This window comes from Nematostella vectensis, chromosome 1, assembly GCF_932526225.1.
Source record: "Nematostella vectensis chromosome 1, jaNemVect1.1, whole genome shotgun sequence".
Lineage (NCBI taxonomy): Eukaryota > Metazoa > Cnidaria > Anthozoa > Actiniaria > Edwardsiidae > Nematostella > Nematostella vectensis.
The window spans coordinates 10511568-10529748 of NC_064034.1; the positions used below are offsets into that span (position 1 = coordinate 10511568).

Consider the following 18181-nt stretch of genomic DNA (forward strand, 5'->3'; position numbering starts at 1 on the left):
ATATGTTGTGTTTCGTTTAAAATCGTTTAAACAACCCAGACCATCAAAGTTGTCAAAGAGAGAAGACAGTTTGCCACGACTCTCTCTAGAGTAATGTCAACGGACCATCAGCAACGACGACGGCAGCAGAGCTTTCAATAGATGCACGCGGCAATGCGCTCTGTCTGATACATTTCACCTGTTTTCCACCGAACGACTTAACTTGAAATTTTCAGGTTCAATGAAGACGAGCGTTTGCTCTGTTAACTCCCCTAACTTACTTTGCTACTGTAGAAAATAATGTCCTAGTTTATTTTCATTAATTCCGTTTGCTACTAGTTTGGAATTGAACGCCGAGCGCAAACGCATTTTCTTTCGCTTTCTTTGCCGTAACCTTGGTCGACGTCCTCGCTCTCTTTTACCTTATTGTCAATCTTGATAGAGCTGTATTCGTCGATAGGATATTGCGACTCTTTTGTGGCCATCTTTATTTGTTATCGAGTTGTTAATGTTAATGACTTTGTTTGTTAATGTAGTTTGTTCAGTTATATTGTATTATCTGTAAAATACATAAAAATAGAGAAAAACTTTACGATCATGACGCTACAATAATGATGTGCTTAGAACAGAGTGTTCCCGATTGAATTACATTCCTACCTCCCCTCCTTTTTTCTGCGCGCATACAGACAGCTTACCCCACCCCCCAATCCCGGCAGAATAACCAGGATTTGCTGGGTGTGTCTGTCTGTGTAGGTAGTGGGGGGGGGGGGGGGGGTGCCTCAGTAATGGGTATCATCAATAGAGCATCACATGCTCTCTTGGTATCATATGGAAAAATGATGGTACTTTTGGCGGCTAGGGGTGGGGTGGGGGAGGGGTGCGCAATCGTGAATATGGAGAAAGGATAGCACGTGACGAGCCTTCAATAAGAAATGGCCCACTTTTCGGACGACCAGGGGATGCGAGCACCCTGCACCCCTCCCCCCCTCCCCTAAGGTCATTTATCTAACCTCAAACACAGAGAAACTATCCCTTAAATACTAGTATACCCCTTCTTACACGTAAACAAAATAAGCCCTCGGAGTCTTAACGATGTCTTTTAGCATAGATGGACCAGTTACTTGCAAAAGCCTTATCATTCCTTTTCATCCCCGTAACAGGCCCATGTCAGTCAAACCTTTGTGATTGTTTTCATTCAATATCGCAAGACAAATTATGTGAAGAAATCTCCAAATGACAAAAACAAGGTATCATGATTAATCCACCAAATTCAGATAAAAATATTGAAGCAATAACTTTTTTTAAATCAGCAGATGGAAATAGATGCTTTCGAGATTATCAAAAGCTTCTCCAAATCAACCGATGGAAATGGGTGCTTTCTCGCACTTTGGATTTTACAAGGATGGCAAAAAGGCGGCTGACAGAGATTTGATGGATAAAGTAGAGCTTCACAGCGCACTCATGCCCGAGGGCGCCTCACAAAGTCATAACCTGGTATCACCTTTTAGTCTGGGCGCTCCCGTCTATCTCGTATAACGACAACTCGGTAATTACCCGCACCTTAGCGCACATCAGTCAACTGATATACGCCTATCAAAACCATGTGCTCAATTTCACACTCATTAGTACGATTTACGAACTTTATTCTCACATTAATGACATTGTTATGTAAATACAAATGCCCTGTGTGAATGTCCTAGCGCCCTTTGGTAGCGATAAGGGCTGTGTGACTTAGGTGTGTCATCTTTATCAAAGAGCGATGCTTAACGCTTGGGACAGTATAATCTATATTGTGTGGTCCTTGCAATAATTAATTCTTAATTAAAAATGTACGCCGTGTAAATAATTACTTAGATTTTCTTTTTATAATCAGGGCGCCAAAACGCCCTAGTCTATATATATGGTATTTGCTTGAGCGCCGGTTCTTCTTCAGTAATAGATTCAGGCACTGCCTAAAACCGGAGCTTACAACCATAACTTTACCTACTCTTTCCTCAATTCCTATATAAAGCTTCAGCTTTTTCAGCCCGTATGTTATAAACGTATTTGCCTGAGTCCTTTAGTGTTATTGGCTACCGGGAGAACAAGGATCCATAATCAATTACATCACCGCGTCCCTCTAACAGCAGGCATCTAGGAAATCTCACTCTAGAATGCTAAACACGAGAATTTGAACCTCAGACATTAATTTGTCGGCACACACTTTCTTTCTAATGACAACTCTATTAGACCCAAACAAGAATTTCATGAAAACGGTATTTGAACTTTGTCTCTTTATATATGACTATTACTAATTACCAGTATTTATATGTAAACATGTAATAAGTTTTACAAGTGGTCTCGGTTTCATTTGAAAGTATTCCTACGCTTGATGTGTCAGTGACAAAATACGGAAAAAACAAGTTAAGCTTTTGCTCTTTTGCGTTTCGGAGATTTCCTATTAAAAAACTGGAAAACCAATAAGGGCCTACTTAGTGAAAGTGATTGATTGCTGGATGAATGACAATATTAGCATTCAAGGAAAAAAATATATTAAAATTTCAATTACAAATTTAACGCGTACATTAAATGTTTGATCGCCTAGACGCATTATTGAAATGAAGAGCTATTTGTACAACTGGAAATGTGTGTTTTTCATTTGTACAGTTTTCGTATATTTTTCGTTTTCATTTCCCCAGTTTGCCTGCTAATACCTCCCGAAGACAATGATCACAAAGTTTGTACACAAAGATCGCGCCCACAATGACGCGTTGAGCAGCGCATGCGCGGAATAGCAGAAAACACTAGCTTTGGCTTTGGCCACAGAATGTGTCGGTATTTCCAATTTCCTATTCTTGAGCTCAAGGAAAAGGATTTTTTTTAGTATCAATATTATAAGTATGTCGACATAAAGGAGACGGCACGACAAGAGCGCTTAGAGCGTCTAAGGTTCGTCTGGCTTCAAAATAAAATCGTGCTGAACCCAGAGATACATATATAGGAAAAACAAGATGTTTGGGAAGGGTGCAGACAATGAAAATCATAGCAACAAAATCAATTTGTCTGGGGAGATTACACTGCCTTGTTGAGTAAATTGCTCTGCTTTGGCCACCGGTTTTCTCGTTTTTTGTTATTGTTTAAGAATAATTGAAAATTTATCTCAGCGGATATGTTTTATTCTCGGAACGTGCGATCTGTCTCAATGTTTTAAGAAGCATTTTAGTGACCTCAAAACATAATTTTGTAATCTTAAAAAAAAATAACACGTTTTTTTCTTATTAAACACACGCATAGCTATTTCAAGCCCATTTTATTTTATTTTCTATGTCGTAAACACCTGTTCACTACACATCGAGATGAATTTCGTTGCCCAATATTTCACAATTGTACCTTTTGATCACAATTACCATAATTTTATCACAATATGCGATCAATAAAATTCTTCATATCCAATTGAAATAAACCCACCAGTAGGGTAGCCAAAGGAGTTAGTTTGAAGTAGTGACAGCCCCTGGTCTGAATAGGGCGCGTAATAAAAAAAAAATACGGATCAGTTTACTGAAACCTTAATGCGCGATGGATTACTCACAAAGCGTTCTGTCAAAACTGCATGTAAAGAAGAGTGACGTCACCCACCCTTTTTTAGGGCTAGCATGTTGTCGTCATTATTCACTTGGCCTATTTCACCCCAGGAGATCGCATTTCCGCCACCAAGAACCCCTACATACGAATAGATAGCAAACGGACGGTAACAGATTTGGAACAGAACCAGAGCTTCGTCACATTTGCGATATCGCGATAGGCAAGCCTTGCTTCTCAAGACCCACACGAAAGAGACGGTCTCTAGTCTATTTTGAGGTATGTTTGTTTAATTTGAATTATAGAGAGTGAGCATAGAGAGAATTTCTCTAGAATCTGAATCTTTTAAATCTTTGGATTTCACTCAAGTTTGACACACGGACTTTAGAAAGGCGAATTGAGATTAGGCAAAAACACTAAAAACGCGAGATCATTTTATGGGATTAGGTTTTCTAGACGGAAAGTCCTTTTTTAAACATGACAAGTTTAAATCTTACTATGGGTTACGGGAGGACGCAGAGTTGCGAGGAATAATTAATGATCTCTAAGAAACTTAAACGCGACAGGTTAATCATTGGTTCCATTCCTCATACCATCGGTGCAAGAAAGCCAACAGACAAGATAGCTACACTCGTGAAACCAATAAAGATTTGACAGCTCTCAAGACTTGGCTCACCCAATGTTTTCAAGTCTTACGCTATGCATCATTGGAAAATTGTCAAATGTTATGCAAAAAGTCTAACCACAATAGATTGAAAAAAGCCTAGGACCATATCAAAACATTTGAGTATTTGGTTATTTTTCTAGTGCTGTTTTTGTCAATAACATGTACAGACTTATTTGGCATTTTTTTCTTCTCGCTTATTGTCGTGAGTACTTGTAGAACAGTGTAGGTAGAACAGTTTAGTGAAGGGCAAGAGAAGTTCTACTATTACTCCTTCAGCAAGTTCGCAAAATTCAAGTGAAATTGTAAACGCCGATGGCGAAGGATGACCAGAAAAAACATAGGCTCAATGCGATGGCATTTTTTTATCAGTTCGGGCGCTTGTTAAGGACAAAAGTACTCCAAAAAATCATAATGGGAACCATTCTGGATGTCAAACCACAAGAGTCTGTTTAACGCAAACGTGTGATTTTTACGCTAGGTATCTTGCTCTGGAAATGACATTTGGCAGTCTTACCGTTCTAGTTGATAATGAACAATCAATTTTTCTTTTTGCTTTTGTTTTATTCAGGTTAATAAGGCTTGGCTGTAAATGCGTTAGATAATATTTGACACAAGCCATAACCAAAAGTGATTGCTCGGATATTCTCTTCCAATCAAATTGGTACTTATCAGATTTAGCCTCGATATGTCAAGCAAAAATGTAAAATTCGCAGGTTATTAAAATGTCTTGTAATAACATATTTTCCACTTATCGAAAAAGCGGTAGGATTCTCTGTTTTAACAGGCTAATTTTCGTGAAGTCCAGCTTTTGTGGCTTATAAATACATAATGGGGTATTGTGGGCATACATAGCAATTGGATTGAAACAAGAAATTGTTTCGGCGGCAAAAACTCTAGCAGAACAACAAGTTGCCACTTGTTACAAGTCGGAACATGAAAGATGCCTTCCTATCTTATCTTTTGACTAATTAACAAATAAATGTATTTGGCTGTATTTGTTTGGTGCACAGCTGACTTTGAAACAACAGATAAACAAGTTCTTTGAAGAAGTATGTTGTTAATACTGGAATGTTTGGTTTACAGATGAGTTCACTTTCTTCGATTGGAGTGCTAATATTGTGCGCGTGTACACTGTATGCAGTACAAGTTAACGCGAAATACAGATGCAATGGGACAGAGTCATTCCTGTGCTCCGAGCAACTACCGGCCAACGACGGAAGAAAATGCCAACTTTCCTCATGGAATCAACTAAATGCAATAATAAAAACACCCAAGGAGATATGCACTTTGTAAGTAAAACACAACAACGGAAATCTAGTGATCAAGATCAAACAGGACGTAAAAGCACCTCTATCAAATCTTTCTGCAGCCATGACAAGGTCTTTTTGCTATATTCTGTAATGTCTAGGCACCTATTGTTATGCAAAACAATATCTAATCTATTAATACCTAGTACAAATAGCCTATAAGCCATAATCCATTTTCAGTGCTTTTTCAAAAATTACCCGCGCCTGAAATAGAGGTTTTATTGTGCTTCTATGACTCACAACCTACGGCAAATCTAATTCTTCTGGGATACTAATTGTCTCATTACGCGTTTAACTGTTATTGTGCGTGAGCAGGGAAGTGTGGAAAAGGTATTCGCGTGGCCGCACGATTATTTCCGCTTCCGGTTAATGAAGAGCACGCGAAGTAGGGACGTGAACTTCTCGCTCCCGCTCAAATTCCTCGCTATTTTGCTGTATCCGGAAATAGAATTCTGAAATATTCTAGAATAAACCAAACATGGAAATTAACAAATATAATACAAAATTTACCCCAAAGGTGACGCGTAAATCTGATAGAATATGGAACTCATAGGACGGTAATCCTTCAAAGAAACCTCCAAACCATAAGAAACCTTGTTATAAATGAGACAATTATCGGAATGTTTCTTTGAAATAAAAAAAATAAATCTCCCTCAGTTTATGAGTCATCGCACTCCCCATGTTTTCTTTAAACGATAGAGTTGCCGCTTATCTTGATCCAAAAACTCTTTATCAGTGGTACTAATTATCTGATTTTCATCTCGAAAGGAGCTCGAACTAGACATTTTTTGTCACATTTTGGCTTGTCTTTGGCTAAATCCCTTAAGTGAAAATGGCCACCAAACCTAACGGCTGAAAATTCAGTAAACAGAACAGCTATAAATTATCCAATTAAATCAAGTGGCGCGCGTAAAAAAAAGGTAAAAGGAACACGGACACATCTTTGAAGTGGCTGAAAATGTTTCAATTTAGTAATCCATTTAGCAATTATTGTTCTGCTTATCAGACGGGTTTTATTGCTTTCTTCTGCGCAGATATTTTTATATCAAACAACTAAGCCTGGGCGTTCCTCTTCACGAGCGAAAAGCCACAAATTACGGCGTAGGATATTATTGAGTTGAATATCGTGCACACCCCGCGCACTTATGAAATGCACGCTGAGGAGACAACTATTGGAAACAACGGACGGCAACAAGAACTAAACTTTTAAGACCTTCTAATTAAATGTGGTTGATAGCATTGAAGTTGTAGTTATTATTTAAGTTTACGTGGCTTTGTATTCAAGGCACATAATGGTTATACTCAAGTCTTATCACGGCATGGGGAACATTATTACAGTATTTCGTACAGAGAGTCGACCACCCAGGCGATTCAAGATATAGTAAACTTTTTAAAAGATTTAGATTATCATTTCATACTTCCTGATTTAGTCCAAATTCAAACTAGAATTAAATATCCTCATTAAATCGTGAAAAGGAAAGGGAAAACTACATTGTTATAAAAGCCCTGTCACACAGGACACTATCATTTCTTTTCTAAAGGAATATAACTGTAGAAAATAACTAAACGACAATTAGCGAATTTTGGGGCTACAATTAAAAGAAGCGAGCGCAGGATTTTAAAGAAATTAGGACTGGGGAGTTAAGTACCAATATTCTTTACAAAAATAAATTATGCAAATACTCAAAAAGTGATGTTCTTGAAGTAATGAGTCTTCACCAAGACGACTTTTTTGTTGGTTTATCATAAAAATAAATAAAATAATAAGTAAATTGAGTTAGGTGTCCTCACTAATTCATAAAACGGCGCATCTCAACCAGCCCATTATACCCAAGCAAATCATACATAGCCTTAGCCAGCGCTCCGTTCATGTTTTATTGTTTAATCTGGTATGAGACAAAATTGAAATCAGACCTCTTTTTATGTGATAGCAACATAGCCCCGGGTTCTTTGCACTCCAAAAAGACAGCAAACAGCTAAGTATGAGACAATATTCAATCGAGATTTTCCCCGAGATTTACCATTCATGTCTTGGGGCACCTTTCAAATGACGCAAACTAGCGCGTGTGGAAACCTTCGTATCGTAAAAAAAAAAAAAAAAAAAAAAAAGATGGCAGAATTTCGTGAACAAAAATATCTGATAAACAACAGATAGAACTTTGTATAAACTCAATTCAACTAGAACTTCCCGTTTATGCACTAAAAAAGAGTTAGATTCCGTTGGAATCTAACAAAACTCAACTACTGACTAAATTTCACGCGTGCATTCTAACCACTAGTTAAAATAGATCACTATTTGGATTTTTGTGGTGATGATTTCGGTTTGTTTATCCCCCCCCTTTAGAATTCGAGATAGAGGGGTTCTAAACCCTTTACAGTTCGAGTTAACGGGGTTCTACACCCCTATATTCCTTGGACATCCTTGAAGGCGCTTATCCGGCATCTGAATAACAGACGATAGGCAAGGTAATAAATTCAGCATTCGGCATTTTTGAAATAATTGCGATAACCTTGTACGCAGGTCAAACGCTCTCGTCACAAACGTTTTGCGGGACTGATTTTCTTGTCAATCTAAAGCGTGGATTTTGCCCCTTGGTGCTTTTGCTAAACGCACAAGTCATTTTCTACTTTAACAATAGCGATTGTTTAAGAATCCGTGAAGACATCTTAACCGCAAAGTGAGTGGTAACCGGTTTCTGGGTACACACAAGGATTAAACAAAATCGTTATCTCGGGCTTCACACGAATCTCGGAAATCAAGCGGCCGTAATCTCCGCTGGTTATCTCGTTATCTAGGCGCGTTACATTCTACAACACCTTATGCAAAAAAGAACTATTTCTTTCCCCCGTGTCTGAACATGCAGCTTTTTCCGGCTTTCCTAATATTCACCCACCGAATAGGCGGTGGTTTGCCCCCAGGAAGGGTTAATTGGTGTTTTGGGACCGCAGGTACTAAGCATAGTGTCATCTTGGGTGGGACGGCATCCAAGGAATTGCGTGACATTCCGTGTTGCGCTCGTGTTCGTATCTGTGTGCGTGATTTTTGTTCTATTTTCAAAGTTGATACTAGCGCGAGCCATCCCCTTATTTGTTCTAAAGGGCAACTATTACGCTGCCCCTTTCTACCCCGTTACCTCTCCCCCTATCACTATTTCCAGGGTCTGGATGGGGTTAACCGAATAGCGACAAACGGCTTAAAAAGTAACTGACTACCGACAAAACATGAAAAAAAACTAGTGACTAGCGACAAAAAAATATTTGCCGACTACCGACGTTTTATTATTTCCGGTATTTTTACTCTTTAATTCCAGCGTCAATCTACTTAAATTCGGATATTTCAGAATCTGCACTGTGTATTTCCTGTTGCATCAACTTTTCAGTCAATTATTAATTCATAATTAATTAATTATCAATAAGTTAATAATTACTAATCAATCCTAAATAATGTTAAATTATTTTCTTTACATAAAATCTAGTACAATAGCGAAGTATTAGAGATTAGATTCATCGACTACCGACAAAGACCGATAATTATTACCGACTACCGACAAATTATGACAATTATTTTTGCCATGTTGGCCGTGCACTTTCCACTGTAGAGGTAATAAGTAGTGTTCATGTTGTTTGCCTTCAGAGACCTAACAGGCGCCAGTTTAACAAGCGTACCTGATGGAGTGCTCCGGAACTACACGAACCTTGTCACTCTGTAAGTATGGCATGTACAAGAATATATTCATTATAGCGACAACGATCTGCTGGGAAACTTCAATTATTAGGTGATGGCATCGGGAAATATACTCTTTGCGCATGCGCGTAGCCAGGATTTGGAGGATTCAATCATATGAATAAAGTATAATATTCGACGATCCTTCAATAAAAAAATACTTAAAATGACTCATGTTTTGGCAGGCTAAAGGGTTGCGCACGCCTCCTTCGCACCCGCGTCTAGCTACGCGCCTGTTTCGTGACTAGGTATTATTCGGGTGCATATAGTGTCAGCGTGATTGACCGTCTTAACAGAAAAAGAAAATGGATGAATTTTTGTCGTCCAGGTCTTATGTTATTCTTTTCATTTCCTATTTCATTTAGTTCTACCTTTTACCCTTACCATGCAATTTAATTTTTACAGCATTCTCTCCAATAACGAAATAATAGCAATTGATGAGAACGCATTCCAAGGTCTTACAAGTCTTCGCAATTTGTAAGTGTCTTTATTTTCTAAATTTGTTACATGGCGATATCGGTTTTCTGATGCTAGGGGGGTTAGATTACTGCGCAAAGGTCTGAGCGAAAAACATTTTTTGTATCCCCAGATCACTCAGTCATAACGACTTCGAGTCATGGGACTCCACAGCAATCCCAAAACATCTTAAATCCTTGGAGTCCCTGGACATGTCTGGTAATGACTGGATTCCAAGCAGTGACGTGTTACGCATGCGTAGTCTATCAACCATTCGGGGCGTGAGCTGGGGACAATGCAGCGACTGCGAACTGACCCGAAACGTCAATCAAACCCAGCTGGACCGCCTACTTACTCTAGAGGACCTAGAATGGGTCCCTGGGTACGCCTGCCGTGCACGGATACATACGTACAGCGCGCAAGTCAAGCGCTTCGCCAAAGAAGGATTTTACCCAAGTTGCTTAGTGGAAGGTTCGGAATGCTTTGCTGCGGAGGTCAAAGTGAGGGCTGACTCGCCGTGTAGAGATGTCAACACAAAAGTGTTGACGCTGGAGTACGTGTTTGGTCCAGTAGCATTAGTGCTCAATCTCGTGGTGGTCGTCACGACGGCTTGCTCGAGAAGACTTCGTAGGAACATCGCCATGGTTCTCGTGTCAAACCTCGCGTTCGGTGATTTACTGAATGGCATTCACGCTATTGCGGTGGCGGTGGTTCATCATATCTATGACTACGCCGGTACTCGTAAGTTCGCCGACACGAAATGCGACTACATCGGTCCCTTGTGGATGCTCGGACAGGCTATATCGGTAAGCTGCTCCCTAGTACTGACCTACGAGAGATACCGCTCAGTCGTAAACTCCGTCAAAGTCAAATCCAAGATGAAGATGAAGACTGCGCGAATCTCGATATTTGTGTGCTGGGTGTGGTCGTTTGCAGCAGCGTTCCTTCCTCTAGCCGGTATAGGCATGTATTCCATTGGTACCTTCTGTATTCCGATCTACCCCGTGCGTTCCATACCTCATCAGTTCTGGTACAGCGTGGTAGTCACCCTTATCGCTGCCACCATGTACATCGTAACCTTCCCATTGTACATCCGCCTGTACCTGTACGTCAAGCGATCGAGCAATCGAATTGGCAGCAAGACAGATGTGGCACTCGCCAAGAGAATCTTCGTGCTCGTCATGAGCAACATGTTCTTCTTCCTCCTACCAATCATGATCTCGCTTGCCTGGTCCGTCCTCAGTCGCCACCAGGTCATGTCCCGAGTCGTAGCCGAGGTACTAACCTCCTCGTTCTGTCTGATATGTTTGACGGTGAATAGCTGTCTGAACCCGGTGCTGTATGCACTCAGGAACAGGACGTTTATCAAGGAACTACGGCGCATGTTGTATCATATGGTGGGATGGTATTGCGGGTGGTGTTCTGATAATGGGCGCGGCAGCAACGAAAGGACAAGTAGAAGTAATTCCGCCTCTAGAGGTAGCACACATCAGCTGCAGAAATACGCGTTATAGAAGGCTAACGGAACTTGACGTAGAATAAACACTACTAGGAATTTAAGGTTCGTTCTCACTAGAACAGAAGCACAAGCGCAAGCGCAACACAAGTGAGAATCACCCAAACAAAAGCGCAAACAAATCAAGCAGTTCTCTTGCACTTGTGTTCCAGTGGGAATAGGAAAATTACGTGCGCTTGCTTTCTAGTAAGAACCAGCCGTTACACATTACCAAGCCTTCGGATATCGAAGGAAACGGGCGTATTGTTTTAGGAGCTATTATAATTTAGAACATCTAACGTTGTTAAATTATCAAATTATTCGCCACGGTGTGACTGTGTGAAGACCCATTTAACTATTTGAAAGCAGTTTCAGAAACTCTCAAATCAAAGTTCGGCATTCGAAAAACATACACGGACTGGCATGATGTGAATATTTTAGTTTTTACCGTGTATAAATAAAGTACCTTATCTATAAGTATGTATGTATGGCCCTTCAAAACAAAGGCTCGACTCTTCGTTTTGAGGCTGAACACTCGAACGAAAAGGAGCATAATAAAATATTTTTGCCTGATGGAGATTTGCTTGCTATATTGCGTGACAATTCTTAGATAATTTGAGGAGTATCTACATGGGGGTCATTCTGCTAGTATCGGTAACTCAAGTAACTCAAGGGTGGGGCACTGGGGGTATGTGCCCCCTCACCCAATTTTAAAAAAATGAGGGAAAATTAAAAAAAATAGGGAAAGGAATAACCAGTAGGGGCATGGTTGTGCCCCCCAATATTTTCTTAATGTTTCTGTATTGTGCCCCCCCCCCCCCAATATTTGGAGGCGTGCTACGGCTCTGTAACTACTAATGTAAATTCACTAAAAAAACAAGTTTACATGTAGATGTGTGTTGACGATGCCTTACATTGAGGGGTAGACAGGTGCCCCTTCATGTCCCTCCCACATCAGTGCTAGCTATTTTAGTTTTTACCGTGTATAAATAAAGTACCTTATCTATAAGTATGTATGTATGGCCCTCAAAACAAAGGCTCGACTCTTCGTTTTGAGGCTGAACACTCGAACGAAAAGGAGCATAATAAAATATTTTTGCCTGATGGAGATTTGCTTGCTATATTGCGCAACAATTCTTAGATAATTTGAGGAGTATCTACATGGGGGTCATTCTGCTAGTATCGGGTTTGAAAACACAGACATTGCTCTCTTCTCATTGTCTTTTCGTTGTAGCTCAACTTCATGGTAGTTTATAATAATCTCTTTTTCTGTGTATCATAACTATTATAATTCTATTGATCATAAGTCTTATGCTATTTTGGTGTAAAATACTTACACCCTAGCGTTTCGGTGTGACGTGCAGTGTCCGTTGCTATAGAGATTCGAGGATGGTCTGGACACGTGCGACCGCGTGTCGGGGGTCGCCCATGAGAAAGGTGTAGAGTCCTGGTTTATGCTTCTCTGCGCATGCCAAGACAATGCCGAAGTCAGCCTCGGTGTTCAGTTGAAGATCGTGCCGTAACTGCCTCTTAGCGGCATACTCAAGAGCGATTCTCCCTCTTTTACTAAAATAAGGAAAAGAAGGTTGGATGAATCATGTATAATTCGGCGGCATACTCAAAAGTAAAGTTCTCTCTTACGAAAACAAGGGAAAATACGGTGGGGTCCACCATGTATAATTTATTTATTTCTAGAGCATTATGGGAAGTAAGATTCTGATCCCTATACACGGATTGACTAATATAAAAGCAAAGATTGAGTTTTTTTCAGAACCCTTTCTAATCCACGGGATCCCAAATCTTTCTTTTGTTCACAAACACAGGCAACCCAAAGCTCTATAACTTACGATCTAGCTTCGACGTATTTGATCAGTTATAAAGCCCTGTGCACTAACAACCACAGGCAACCCAAACCTCCATAACTTACGATCTAGCTTCGACGTATTTGATCAGTACTAAAGCCTTGCGCACTAACAACCACAGGCAACCCAAACCTCCATAACTTACGATCTAGCTTCGACGTATTTGATCAGTACTAAAGCCTTGCGCACTAACAACCACAGGCAACCCAAAGCTCCATAACTTACGATCTAGCTTCGACGTATTTGATCAGTACTAAAGCCTTGCGCACTAACAACCACAGGCAACCCAAAGCTCCATAACTTACGATCTAGCTTCGACGTATTTGATCAGTACTAAAGCCTTGTGCACTAACAACCACAGGCAACCCAAAGCTCTATAACTTACGATCTAGCTTCGACGTATTTGATCAGTACTAAAGCCTTGTGCACTAACAACCACAGGCAACCCAAAGCTCTATAACTTACGATCTAGCTTCGACGTATTTGATCAGTGCCAAAGCCTTGCGTACTAACAAGCGACGGAAGGTTTCCACGAAACCTGCTCGCACATCTGGAGCAAACGGCAACACGTTCATCTGCAAGGGGAAAGACATGTGTTAGTGTCAGGGATTGACATTCTTTTAGACCCAGAGGGGTATGCATAAAAAGTTGGTCGACCCTTGAAAGCAATATCAGACTTTCCCACCCTACGGAAGAGAAGAACCTGAAGAGTGTGAAAGGGGAGGGAAACGTAATTGAAAACAGTTTGTCAAATTGCAACCCTTACACCTCAAAATAAAAACACAAACTCTATTCCCCAGCCCTCATCTTGACCCCTGACACCACACAGGGTTTTCAAATTAAATCAATGACATCATCCACTTGAAAACTACCATCTCTAAGTTAATGAAAAGAATTGAGTTGTCTATTATTGCAACACATTTTATTGGGGCTAGCAAAACAGACAATAAGACAGTCACACTATAAAATTTGAACATTAACACTAAAACATTTGGACGGTCAAATGGGTATATGCATGGTATGCATATGTTAGTAAGACCTACATCATTTATAAATGTTTGCACCAAAAGTCCAATATCCTCTGCAGGGTGAAATAGACCTCTGAAAAGTGACAAGAACATAAACACATTGACTACATGTTAACTCAAGGGTGGGGCACTGGGGGTATGTGTCCTCTCACCCAATTTAAAAAAAAATGAGGGAAAATTAAAAAAAATAGGGAAAGGAAATAACCAGTAGGGGCATGGCTGTACCCCCCAATATTTTCTTAATGTTTCTGTATTGTGCCCCCCCCAATATTTCGAGGCGTGCTACGGCTCTGTAACTACTAATGTAAATTCACTAAAAAACAAGTTTACATGTAGATGTGTGTTGACGATGCCTTACATTGAGGGGTAGACAGGTGCCCCTTCATGTCCCTCCCACATCAGTGCTAGCTCCAAATCAAGGAACTCCTTGCGGATGACACTATGTTCGTGGTATGGGTAGGTCTTTTTCACGTCACAAGTGTCTACATCTACTAGGGTGGTGGGGTAAATGCTTGTTATGACTCCCTTCACAGGGAGGGTGAAGTTTCCATCTCCATCCTATTAGGAAAATATGATAAAAGAGTAAGGGTGTTGTACAATGTTCCACTAAATAATGATAGAGACTCCGTCACAGACTTGTGATTGGGAATAAGACAACAGTTTAGGCCCTGCCCTGCCAACTGTTATTGTTATACAGTAATTGTTGGAAAATTTTCGACTGGAAAGTTCGCGAACACTAAAAAATTGGCGGTCAGGTCTTGGACCCCGAGGTTTTTTTGACCCCCCCAAATACTACTAATTTACCAATATATATACAAAATAACTACAAAATACCAGCTGGTGTTGCCCCAAAACCCACTAATTTCCCAACATTTACTTTATATACACAACTAAAATGGATGCCTTTTTAATACTTGCAGCTGACATAGACTTTACCTTTATCACTCCCTGTAAATACAAGTCTGTATCATAGACATCCGTATCAGCACCATCAACTGCATAGCGGGATTTCTGACGTTCATTTGAAGAAAGGAAAAGAGCTAGGGAGTTGATCATCTACAGAAAATAACAAATAATCGAAAAAAAAATACTTAGAAAATATAATTTCACAACTAAATACTGTATGTGCATACCTATACAGTAGGGAGTGAGCAGGGGGTGTGGCACCTACTCTTGCTCGCAAAAAACATGGGCAATGATTAAAGGATTGTCAAATGCTATCCCTTTTTCATATGTTTGATGATACCCCTGCCCCAGCAAATCCCAGGTACATCCCTGTCATTTGGTATTATTTCAGGAATAATTTGTAAATTTATACAAGTACCAGATTGACTCTGCTTATTGATTGACCGATCACCATTGTGCTTCCAAACGTTTGTAGATGGGAAGTGATCACCCTAAAGAATAATTTAAAAAAAGTCAAGATAAATGTCAGGTTGTTTTAGAGATTCAAGCAATGTTTGCCATACAGTATTGCTACTAAAAATGTTGACACAAACAGCCTTTTCTTATGGTATGATTTTGAAGTTTTCTATCCAAAAAGGCAGTGTGCTAAACTATTTTTGACCTCGCAAGGCATTAGCAAGGGGCGTAGCCTAGGGGGCCTGCCCGCCCCCCTTTCAGCAGCCAAAAATACAGTAGATGTACGAGAGATTATCAGAAATACAGGAGAAAATGCCTTAAAAGTCCCTTTTGGGCCCCCTCCTGTTTGAAATCCTGGCTACTCTGCTGGATGCTTGCTGGGCATCAGAGCCACACTGGTTCTTATATGAATAAGCATGGAGTGAAGCAAATGAGCTTTGAGCATTTGTAGAATCAGGGTATGAGATCAATGATCCAACTGCTTTTGTGCCATGGTATATCTAAAGTATTTGGGTTATTTTGTTGGAAAATCATGTGAAAGTGTTTTTCTGAATGTCAAACAATTGCTGTATTTTTTTTATGAAGAAATTATAAGCAAAGAGTCAATTTTTTGTTTTTAAATAGAATGCATACTCTTGTCAACTGCAATAAAGTTCATCAACACCTTAAAAAAATATTCTTACCGTCTTAGAAACACTGGGTCAAACACCACATTATGGTCTGCACTAAATACAGTATTATTTATCTGTAAAAAAAATAAAAATAAAAAGGTAACTAATGAGAATTTATAACATGCATATTAAAGTACCTCTATAAAGTGACCACCCTCAAGAGGGAGCCAAGTGAGCACCCTGGAGACAGAGCCAAGTGCCCACCCTCAAACTTATTCCCCCCTCAAGCTCTCATATATTTCTGCATAATGAGGGTGACCCCACCAAACCTAGTATTTGCATTGTGGACAGAAGTTAAAAGAAAGTTGTTGATAAAGTATTCTGAAACTGCATTCTGAGTTCTATTGAAAAGGGAGCATTTCGTCAGATTGTTATGAAAATAGGGGGCCTATACGCTTGCTATAAGACGTGCTGCCTGCGCACTGCTTGAGGAGCCTTTCAAAGGCATCATAGAAACACAGCCTGCCAGGCACACCCAGCATAGCAACGAATCAACTTGACCAAAGCATTAAGTAATGAAGCAATAATGGTAAGCAGGAAATCTCTTAAAAATTATAACAAATCAAAGTATGTACTGTATAAACTTGTGACAACTAAATGTATGGACTATTATTTGTATTCAATTACAAATTGTAGAAGACACTTACTGGTATATCCTTTGGAAGACTTGAGTGCTGAAGGGAGATAAGTGTCTGGATAAACCTTGGAAGCACCATGGAGAAATTGCCAAGAGAGCTATTTAGATCCTACATAAGGAAATAAGTTTTTTTACATTAGGTCTGTATAAATTTGAGGCTGATTTACACATGTTTAGGTACACAATAATAGCAAGTTCACTTGAAAATCCAGAGAGCATCAACAACAACCAGAAAAATTATGATGTCATAGTTTTACCACTGGAATTTCCAATAAAAATTCAAAGTCTGAACATATATTTTTTCTTTTCTTAGGCTAAGTTCAAACATCGTATTATCCATAAGCCATATTAAATGCAAATGCATGCAAATGAATCAAGTCGATTGTTTCATCTTCCTTTGCAGGCATTCGCATTGAATATGTCTCATGGATAATATGACGTTTGAACTTAGCCTAAGGAACATAAAATGTTTTGATTTTTATCCTTACATTCTACTGTATCTTGTTCCCTCACTGCTAAAAAATAGGCCACTTAATTATCAAGTAAGAGAGAGATCAAAAGACTTGTTTTCATGCATTTCATTTACCTCAGTTCTTTCAGCATTGAACCTGCGCTATTACCTTGGTTTGAAGGACCCTCAACTTTGCAATCAAAATCTTGACTCTGTCTTCAACAAGTTCCACTAGAGGCAAGTACCCTGCCATATCTATATGAGGAAGCATCAGCGAAAGGGCTGAAATATTACTCCCGCTTGAATCTCGTCCAGTAAATATAAATGAATGACAAACAATTCCCTTCTCTTTGATTACAAACAGTTTAGTGTCAACAACATTTTCGGGTGCGTCACGCAACAGTTCTCCGTTGAGAGTACGTGACACAACATACTTCACACAATTTTCTTGATTCTTCTCCTCCCCTCCCCCCCTCCAAACATGCCGTAATCTCGGTCCAAGGATGTTGTCCCAGTAAGATAAAACAATCCCCATGAATGGCCCCGAGTCTGCTAGCACCGTTACAAAGTCTTCTGATAAGTTGGCGAACGCGAAGCTGTCGTCGGACGAGTTTGTCAACAAGGAGAGCGCCGCACTCTCGCTTGCATCAACTTGTCTTCCCGCCATATTGAAAACAAATGTATTCTTGCCGAGTGTAGCGACTAATATTACGCTGCATTCCCACATAAACCCTTTCTTTCCATCTTAAGCATGCGAAGCGTCGAAAGCTACACGACGAGAAGAGGAGAAGGGCTTTTTTTGGCAAGAGAGCGTTGTTCCACTCATAAAAAGCACAACTTCCGTGAAATGTGGAACCCGCGGAAGGACTGGTAACTAGAATACGCGGGCTTCCTTAGGTGTAGAAAATAATAACTACTTACTAACCGAGAGTGAAGTCATGCTGGGAAATATCGAGCAAAGTTTTGTATTTCTTGGCCATCGGT

The 18181-nt window shown here is 39.9% G+C and overlaps 2 protein-coding genes across 2 annotated transcripts; one reads left to right on the plus strand and one right to left on the minus strand.

The window, feature by feature from the left end:
* Window positions 1-362: 362 nt before the first annotated feature.
* LOC5507490 (guanine nucleotide exchange factor C9orf72 homolog) lies at window positions 363-18068 on the minus strand. Its single transcript, XM_032376148.2, has 10 exons — window positions 17367-18068; window positions 16757-16855; window positions 16122-16183; window positions 15401-15473; window positions 15013-15132; window positions 14435-14634; window positions 14092-14149; window positions 13514-13623; window positions 12524-12752; window positions 363-11184 (listed from the first exon to the last, which is right to left on the minus strand). Exons 1-9 carry the CDS (start codon window positions 17922-17924, stop codon window positions 12560-12562), a joined length of 1473 nt encoding a protein of 490 aa, XP_032232039.2. The 5' UTR covers window positions 17925-18068; the 3' UTR covers window positions 363-11184; window positions 12524-12559.
* Window positions 3677-11759, plus strand: LOC5507507 (thyrotropin receptor). The gene is made up of 5 exons (XM_032376147.2): window positions 3677-3816; window positions 5288-5493; window positions 9146-9217; window positions 9641-9712; window positions 9825-11759. Exons 2-5 carry the CDS (start codon window positions 5288-5290, stop codon window positions 11203-11205), a joined length of 1731 nt encoding a protein of 576 aa, XP_032232038.2. The 5' UTR covers window positions 3677-3816; the 3' UTR covers window positions 11206-11759.
* Window positions 18069-18181: the final 113 nt, after the last annotated feature.